Below are 10,000 nucleotides of genomic sequence, written 5' to 3' on the forward strand. Positions count from 1 at the left end.
ACATGGGGTAACCTCCTTGTGGTCGCTATAATGTGGTTCTTGCTCTCAGTTGGGCGTGTGGTGAGTTGTGAGCGGCCCAAATTTGACCACAATAGGAGGGTTAATTTGTGTTAACAGAATATTGAAATGGAGAACATCGATACGCTCCCCATGTTGGTGATGTCACTAGTTAGAGAGAGAGAGAATGGAGGGACAGATGACCGAAGTCAACATAATTACTAATGAACATGAGGGCTTTAATGACACCGTTATGTAGCTTAAATAGAAGGTGTTTTGTGTTCTGCAGGTCAGATATCTCCAGATGGTTTGCTGTTCTATCTGATGGGATCAGAAACATCTGTCGTGAAATTGGACAAACTGGCTCAGAGTCACGACATGACTCAACCCTTAACGCATTACTTCGTCAAGTCCTCTCACAACACCTATCTCACAGGTAAACATTTCATGAAGAACATTCACTTTTTGAGCAAGTATCAACAAGACTATTTTGGGAGCACCATGTGATGAGTTAAAACGCCAAACAGTGGAAGAAACGTTACAAAAAAACACAATAATATAAACAAACTCGTATACAAATGTACAGTATTAAGCCCATTTCCCTTAAAGTAATCCACTACAAATCTCTCTTTGAAGTGCTTGTCTAACAATTATAATCAGATTACTGCTACCCATTACTTTATGTAAAGGGAATCACATTACTAATTACTTTTAAGTTACTTTCTAAAAACTTCACAGAAAAATGTTTCTATTTCCGTTTAATGAATTAAAAATAGTGTCTCGTAATAACGAGTTACAATCGAATGAGAGATAAAAGTCGCAATTGCGAGATATGAAGTTGCAATTGAAAGATATAAAGTTAATATCTCGTAATTGGAAAAATAAAGTCGTAATTGCAAATTAAAACATTGTAATTATGAGAGATAAAAGTTGCGAGATAATGAAAAATTTGCCTCGAATTTCTAATGCGAGTTTGACTGCTGGATTAAAGTTGTGTTTAAACTTGCGTTCGCGCAAGTTATGGTGCGTTCACAAACAACGTTTAATTCTGTAATTGTATCAAAAAGGGTCGAACGGAAAAAAAAAATCTCACATTGCTCTCGCGAGTTTGACCACTGGATTAAATTTCTGTTTAAACTTGCGTTCGCACGAGTAATTGTGCGTTCAGTTACAACGGGAATTTTTTTTGCCTCGCATTGCTTGCGCGAGTTTGACTGCTGGATTAAATTTGTGTTTAAACTTGCGTTTGCGCGAGTAATGGTGTGTTCACATACAACGCAGAAATAAATTTGCCTTGCTTTGCATGCGCGAGTTTGACCGCTGGATTAAATTTGTGTTTAAACTTGCGTTCGAGCGAGTAATGGTGCGTTCACATACAATGCAGAATTTTTTTTTTGCCTCTCATTGCTCGCTCGAGTTTGACCGCTGGATTAAATTTGTGTTTAAACTTGCGTTTGCGCGAGTAATGGTGTGTTCACATACAACGCGGGAAAAAAATTTGCCTAGCATTGCTCGCGCGAGTTTGACCGCTGGATTAAATTTGTGTTTAAATTTGCGTTTGCGCGAGTAATGGTGCGTTCACATACAACGTGGAAAAAAGATTTGCCTCACATTACTCGTGCGAGTTTGACCACTGGATTAAATTTGTGTTTAAATTTGCGTTCGTGCGAGTAATGGTGCGTTCACATACAACGCGGGAAAAAAAAATCGCCTAGCATTGCTCGCTCGAGTTTGACCGCTGGATTAAATTTGGGTTTAAACTTGCGTTCCAGCAAGTAATGATGCGTTCGCATACATAGCGAAAAAAATGTTTGCCTCGCATTGCTTGTGCGAATTTACCTGCTGGATTAAAATTGTGTTTAAACTCGCGTTTGCACGAGTAATGGTGCGTTCACATACAATGCAGAATTTTTTTTGACTCGCATTGCTCGAGCGAGTTTGACCGCTGGATTCAATTTGTGTTTAAACTTGTGTTCGCGCAAGTAACGCAAACCCGCGAGTATTCCCCCTTCTCTTCCTGAAAAGGACAGGAGGAGGGGCTTCTACGACAACTTCTCTTTCCGCCATCAACAATGGCCGATATCACAACGATTGCTGCTCTGTGTCTGTTGGGGAAGTCCCAGATACTTTGACGTTGTGTCATACAATTCCAGGTTCCCACACACCGCCACAACCATTTTCTCCTCAATTTTTCCTGATTTCTTCTGCTACTACGTCAGTGACATCTGGACAATCTCAATGCTGATAGGCTTTCACGACAACGCGTCATGCGGATATTTCGCTCGAGTTGAAAAATGTGCGTCTATTCGCGTCTTTGCAATGACTTTGTATGTAATCGCGCCATTCGAAACTCTCGATTCGTGTTGTATGCGAACACACCATAACACCGCAAAACATCCCAAAATGTATCAAAGCATTGCTAATCCCAACTGACGTTTGTGCTGTTATTTTCCCACCAAAAATAATGTCACTTCCTGGAGAATTTTGTCATTGAAGGTGCACTCTACATTTTTTGTTAGTGTCATCTTGGACTTACAGCGACACCTGGAGGCTTGGATGCAGCATCATTCAAAATCAATCGTTTTCAGTCAAAGATGTGATTATAGAAATACACTATTAACAGTCAGCCATGATTACATGTAATCCATAAGTGAAAGTGCCCAATAGTAGAGTGTTTAGCAGTAGTATTTGACTGGTCATGTGATTCAAACATGGCCGCCCCCATGTGCAGACCCTCTCCGTGTAGAATAAAACAGCTTTTATTAGGTTACTGATGTGACTGTCACAATTATAATAGTATTGCTAAAAAAAACATGTTTGGTTTGAAATTTTTGAATGGAGAAGGGGATAACAGTCTAACACAGGATGAAATGCATAACATGCATCTTTCAGAGTCAACATTCAGTTGTTGTGTCTCTTCGCAGCGGGTCAGTTAACGGGCGTCTCGTCTCCGGAAATGTACCGTCAGTGTCTGCTCGCCGGGTGTCGCTGTCTAGAGCTCGACTGCTGGAAGGGCAAACCTCCCGATGAAGAGCCAATCATCACCCATGGCTTCACCATGACAACTGAGATCCTGTTCAAGGTCTGTTCCTGTGATTATGGGATGTGCAGTGGAGGCGAGCGGGCTGATCATAATAAGTAGAGAGTCAGGATAAGGTTATGAAGCAGTCATAGATCAATTAGTCACTGTGATTTACAAAACCAAAACATGGCCGGGTCTGGGGGGGGCTACATTGCCCCCCTTGATTTTCCACGAGGCCTCATTTTAAAACATCTGAGACAAAGTTGATATTTTAATGAAACAGACTAAGCAGCATCTGAGCAATGAGTCCTCTTGGATGTTTATTTTCCATGACAGGATGTGATTGAAGCCATCGCTGAGAGTGCATTCAAAACGTCCAATTATCCAATTGTGCTATCATTTGAAAACCACGTGGATTCGTAAGACGCTTTATTATCATTCACAGAATCTCTTATACTGCAGGTTTCATGATATTATATCAGTCGGTGATTTGTTCATGTTTTGGTCAGAGTGAAGCAGCAGGAAAAGATGGCGGAATACTGCAGGACGATATTTGGAGACGCTCTGCTTGTTGATCTGCTGGACAAATACCCGGTGAGTTGAAGTCTTGACCCTCCTGTGGTATTCAGTCACTTTTGACCAAAATACATTTTCCTCATTTAATAAAAATGGGTTCCTTTATCTGAGCAGTTCAAGAGTACAAGGTGACTTTTCCTCTATTTGCCATCTGAACATAAAAATAATACAAATTGGTTTTTTATAATAATAATAAATTTAAAAAAAGGCGACACATTTGGTATTCGTGGTCAGAATTGACCGACCGTTGAACATGAATGGGAAAGACCAAAAAACAGACAGAAATTACAGGGTGAGACTAAAACATCCTCAATGCAAACACACACACACACACACACACACACTCAGAAATGAAGGGATGATAAAACACTCACAATGCAGAACACACACAACCACACACACACACACACACACACACACACACACACACTCTCACTCACACATAGACACACACACACACACACTCTCACTCACACATAGACACACACACACACACACACACTCTCACTCACACATAGACACACACACACACACTCTCACTCACACATAGACACACACACACACACACACTCTCACTCACTCACACATAGACACACACACACACACTCTCACTCACACATAGACACACACACTCACACATAGACACACACACAAACACACACACTCTCACTCACACGCACACTCACTCACACACACAGACACACACTCACTCACTCACTCTCACTCACACACAGACAGACAAACACACACACTCTCACTCACACACACACACACTCTCACACACACTCTCTCACACACACACACACAAACATTCTCTCACACACACTCTCTCACACAGACTCTCACACAAACATACACACACACACACACACACTCTCTCTCTCTCTCTCTCTCTCTCACACACACACACACACACACACTCTCTCACACACACTCTCACACAAACATACACACACACACACACACACACACACACACTCTCTCTCTCTCACACACACACACACTCTCTCACATACACACACTCACACACACACTCACACACACACACACACACACACACACACTCTCTCGCTCACACACACAGACACACACACTCTCTCTCACACACACACGCACACAAACACACACACACACTCTAACACACACTCACACAAATTCCTCATTATGTTGGTGTGATTAATTACATCAATTCTTTAATGCCTTAATTTTATACAATTAATCAAACTGAATTAACAGATTAAATCGACAGCATCTATTATTTAAATACACTCTGTGTGTTTTTATGCAATGATTCTGGAAATATCCCAAACAGTATTTTGTGTTTACGGTCATTTATATATATAAAAAAAGTGTTTTTATTAAAAATGTCATTTCGTTTTAATTCCGCTTCCTACCTACAATTTTGCACTCTGTTGATTACCTGAATGAACCTTATAGTTCTGATGTATTTCTACACCAAGCAAATTAAATGACAAACATCTAAAAATAATTCGACTCAATGTCTAATCGAATATTCTATGGATTTGCTTCTCAGCTCAAGCCGGGTCATCCAGTCCCGAGTCCGTCTGAGCTGATGGGTAAAATACTGATCAAGAATAAGAAAAGCAGCGCAGCTCCAAACAAAGATAACGCAAAGAAATCTGGTACAGAACAGCCACAAGCTGCTGCACAGGGTTCTGAGTCCAATCAGAGCGAAGATCCAAACCAGCCCGCTCCAGCAGAAGGCCAGGACGCACCCGCCGCACAAGGTCAACAGAGCTACAAATCCAATTATTTATTTATATCAAACTCCAAAAAACAGCATTATTAAAGTATCATAAGTTAGTTCAGACGTATGTGCGATATTCAGTTATTTACTATCAATCATTTAATTTAGTTTGATTCGGGAGACTGAAACTAAAAGCTGTTTTGTGTCTCATCAGAGACCCGTGAGGAGCCGACTGAAGAACAGGACGATCATGATGAACAAGACGAGGAGAAGATGAAGAACTCTGACGAGGTACAGTACTCTAGTAGATTGTAGGAAGCATGTTTTTTCTTAAAGTGATCATTTACTCACCCTCATGTCGCTTCAAACCCATATGACACAAATGAGAAATACTAAAGATATAGTAAAAGTAAAACGGCAAAAAATGGGTAAAAATAGTCCACATGACTTGAGCTCAATATTCGTATATTCTGTGCTATATTCAATCATTTAATTTCATTTAATTGATGAACATTTTTGTATACGTTTATTTCAGTTTATAATATTTTCTTTTATTTTTTTAAACCCCAAAATCACAAAAAAAAAACACATGACTTGTGTTCTTATATTCTTATATTGTGTCATATTCTGCCATTTAATTAAATTCATGCATTTTTGTATATATATATATATATATTTTAATTTATAAAATTAGATTTTTATTTTATTTTATTAAACTTTTAAATAAAAAAAGCACCATAAAAGTAGTCCATATGACTTGTGATCTTATATTCTTGTATTGTGTGCCATATTCTATAATTTAATTTAATGCGCATTTTTGTATATATTTATTTAATTTTATTTTTTGAAATTATTTATCGAAAACTAAAATGACAAAAAGCACCATAAAAGTATCATGAAAATAGTTCATGTGACTTGTGCGCTATTTTCAATTACTTAACTATCAATACTTTAATTTAATAAAATAATAATAATAATAATAATATTAATATATATATATTATTAGGGGTTCAAGCACATAGTGCAGAAACTCTATTGTAATTGCCATGATTTGTGTTATTATTATTATTCTGCCCTAAAACTGATCGTGCAGACCAAACTGTACTGCCTATAGACATGAAACTTTGGGGGAATGCGATTGGCCTATAGGTGGCGCTGTAGCAAAGGCAAACACATTTTGGGCCATGACTCCTAAAACTGTACGTCGTACACTCATGTGCCATATATCATTGGAATCATTGGCTAAAGACGAACAAAATGAATATTTTTGTGATGATAAACGTTTTCGGCATTTGCAAACTTTCTGTAAAACCTACTTTTACGATTTAGTCCTTGGCCATTCGAACGATCGTAACCAAATACATCCAGAAAGATTGAAAAAGGTTTTGATTCATCGTCGCAACGGTTTGCAGAAACACACGAAGCATGAGTGGCTTCCTTTACGTAAATGCCTATAACTCTTGAGCGGTATCAGATATTTTCACAAAACGCTTTACCAACCTCGTCCATTTGGTGGCGCTATTAAAATGACAAACCTAAAAATGGCTCTAGTTAAGGAGCCATTGGTCTGATCGACCTGTAATTTAGCATGCGGTGTCTTTGTCCAAGGTGCCATCAAGTTATTTGTGGACAGATGCATATCTCGAAAAACATGGCCGCCATCAACCAATCAAATTTCAGTTACTTTTAGACAAGGTTAGCAAAGGCCGATAGAAACGAAACGCGGTTGGCCCTAGAGGTCTGTGCCGTCTGCTGGCAGGTCATCCCCGTCTTCCTGGATCTGGGAGGACTTGCACATAATAAAGGAATAAATATTAAATTAAACAAATGACAATAAATCAAAGTAATCTCTTCAGTGAACTAAATACGTTTTGAATGTAACTGTACTCTAAATACCAATTATTTAAATTGTAACTGTACAATTAAAAAAAAAATCACAACACCCCATTTAAGAGCTACAGCAGAGGGGAAGATCTATCTTTGGTTTAACTCTTCTGTGTAGTAACGATATCCTTTAAGTTGTTTTTGGTAAGTGATCATCTGCTAAAAGAAGAGTTTGTTCACCTTCTGTTTAGCTCTTATCATTTTGATTTCCTCTCAGGGTACAGCTGGACAGGAAGTGACAGCGTATGAAGAGATGTCAGCTATAGTCAACTACGTTCAGCCGAACAAATTCATCTCGTTTGAGAACGCAGCGAGTGAGTTTGAACTTGTTTTTATAGACGCGCATAAGTGCAATATTTATGATAATGCATCTGAATTCAAGTTTTTACAATGTAAATATGAAACTTAATTTCCATCTTTAAAAATGGTGAGTTTAATATTGGACATTTATGACGAGGATGTAATGGAGTATTGCGTAATAGGAATGACCCTGTTGTTTGCTTATGTTTGTTAGTGCTTATCTGATTTCCTGTCACCTGTTTTTGTCTAAATATAGAAAAGAACAAGAGTTACGTGATCTCTTCATTTGTGGAAACCAAAGGAGAAAGTTTAATTGCTAAGAACGCTGTGGAATGGGCAGAGTATCCTTTCAATTACAATTACAATTACAAATATAGCTGTAAGCAGCAATCAACGGACCCAAGCACCGTAGGCCCATTTCAAATGGGCATCAAAACAATTGTAAGCGATTTGTGTAAATGTAAATGGATTGTATCAAAGACTGTTGTAAGAGCCACACTTCCTTCTGCCAGTTGGTGGCGCTACTACTGCGACCCACAGTAGATACATCAATGTGATCTGCTCTCAAGGCCAAAGATACGGGTCAATTTTTATGTAAATCACACGATGCATGCAGAAGATATGAGACAATTCTTTCTTCCTATTTTTTTGTTACTTTATCGCGTCACCATGGAGACACCATTTGAGACATCAGAAATCCATTCACAATTCAGCATCATCAATGTATTGGCACGACGTCGCCCACGTTTGGTGCCTGTCACATAAATCCCCTAGGAGGAGTATTTCAAATTCCAGAGCATTCATTTTATAAACAATGCAACATGGCAGACTTCCTGTTGGGCGGAGCCTATGACTATAAGGGTGAAAGTTGTCCAGCTTGATGAGATCTATATGTGTGCAAAGTTTGGTGACTGTAGGTGAAAAGCGATGTACTACAGAGTCCCATGAACATGCCCATGAATGAACCTTTGCCCAGCCCTAATGGCCGACGATTATAATGTGTGTGTTAAAAAAAATAAAAAAATTTCAAGCATAAGTATAATAATATAGTATATTATATAAGATAATAATAGTGTTTAATGCGCTGCAATGGCATCAGTAGTTAAGATATCGAAAATCCATTCATAATTTTAAATCTGTACTGTCTTGGCATTATAACAAAATTTGAAACAGTTCAGATAAAAACAAGAGTCCTATTCCAAAATCTGTAAAAACACTTCCTGCTGCCGGTTGGTGGCGCTATGATCGTGCCCCCCAATAGTCATATCCATGCGATCAGCCCCCAATACAAAACATGAATCTAAATTTTGATCTAAATCGCACGCCGACGATATGAGCACTTCCTCTTTTACATTTTTCGCCATGAATTTATCGCATCGCCATGGCAACACCATTTGAAATATCAAAAATCTGTTCGCAATTTAGCATCTTCAATGTCTTGGCACGACGTTGCCCACGTTTGGTGCCTGTCACATAAAAGTATTTCAAATTCCAGAGCATTCGTTTTATAAACAATGAAACATGGCAGACTTCCTGTTGGGCGGAGCCTATGACTATAAGTGTGAAAGTTGTCCAGCTTGATGAGATCTATATGTGTGCAATGTTTGGTGACTGTAGGTGAAAAGGCATGTGCTACATAGCCTCCCAAAAATCAAATTTTCAAGGGGCCGGCAAAAAGCCCCCCCTTGGCTCCCACACTTTTGCCAAGCTCTAATGGCCAATTCTGATGTTTATGCAAATTTTCAGGAGTTTTTGAGCATGTTAATGGACCCAAAAGCCCCTGAAACCTTGAAAAGAAGAATGTTAACCCTTAGGAAAACAATATGGCCTCCACACTTACAGTGCTTGGGCCCTAATTGCCTTTCTACAACTTCTGAACTGGAATATTAGACTCAAACTTTCAAAGCACATTCACAAGCTAAAAACAGATGTATTTATATTATGGATGTCAAATGTTTCCTATACTGCTGACTGTAGATATAATAAGAGGCAGATGAGTCGTATTTACCCAAAAGGAACCCGTGTGGATTCTTCAAACTATAGTCCTCAGCCGTTCTGGACCGCAGGGTGTCAGTTTGTGGCCCTCAACTACCAAACTATGGGTGAGACACTTGTGCAACTGATGCACTCATGCAGAAAACATAAAAATGTTCTCTTTTGGCTGCATATCATATTTATTGATTTGTGTCTGTGAAAATAAATTAATTTAATTATTCATTTAAAAACTACTTATTCACGCTTCATTAAGTGTTTATATGTAATAGTGTTTACAAGTGTCATTTTTTTTCTTCCGTGAATGCCAGTGTTTTTGTGCCATACATTTTACATTATTTAACTATCATTTTTTACATTTAATTTATATATATATATATATATACAGTGCAGTGTTGTTTTAGTATATAAACAATTCATGCATAAAAAAAAATGCATAATTTTAACAGCATTTATTTTCGTGTGTCATGGGTGAACCAGGCCCATTATAAATACATAAAATATATATTTTTTATTTTATT

At 38.3% G+C, this 10,000-nt stretch overlaps 1 protein-coding gene across 1 annotated transcript in view; it reads left to right on the forward strand.

Moving 5' to 3' along the window:
* The window catches only part of plcb2 (phospholipase C, beta 2), a 52,881-nt gene that overhangs the window by 18,514 nt on the left and 24,367 nt on the right, over positions 1-10,000 (forward strand). The window contains exons 10-18 of the mRNA XM_052145421.1: positions 287-433; positions 2,922-3,079; positions 3,356-3,438; positions 3,529-3,613; positions 5,130-5,343; positions 5,518-5,594; positions 7,405-7,501; positions 7,744-7,828; positions 9,465-9,589. Coding sequence (XP_052001381.1) covers positions 287-433; positions 2,922-3,079; positions 3,356-3,438; positions 3,529-3,613; positions 5,130-5,343; positions 5,518-5,594; positions 7,405-7,501; positions 7,744-7,828; positions 9,465-9,589 — 1,071 coding nt within the window. The remainder of the gene's footprint in view (positions 1-286; positions 434-2,921; positions 3,080-3,355; positions 3,439-3,528; positions 3,614-5,129; positions 5,344-5,517; positions 5,595-7,404; positions 7,502-7,743; positions 7,829-9,464; positions 9,590-10,000) is intronic.

Source organism: Xyrauchen texanus, chromosome 16, assembly GCF_025860055.1.
Source record: "Xyrauchen texanus isolate HMW12.3.18 chromosome 16, RBS_HiC_50CHRs, whole genome shotgun sequence".
Lineage (NCBI taxonomy): Eukaryota > Metazoa > Chordata > Actinopteri > Cypriniformes > Catostomidae > Xyrauchen > Xyrauchen texanus.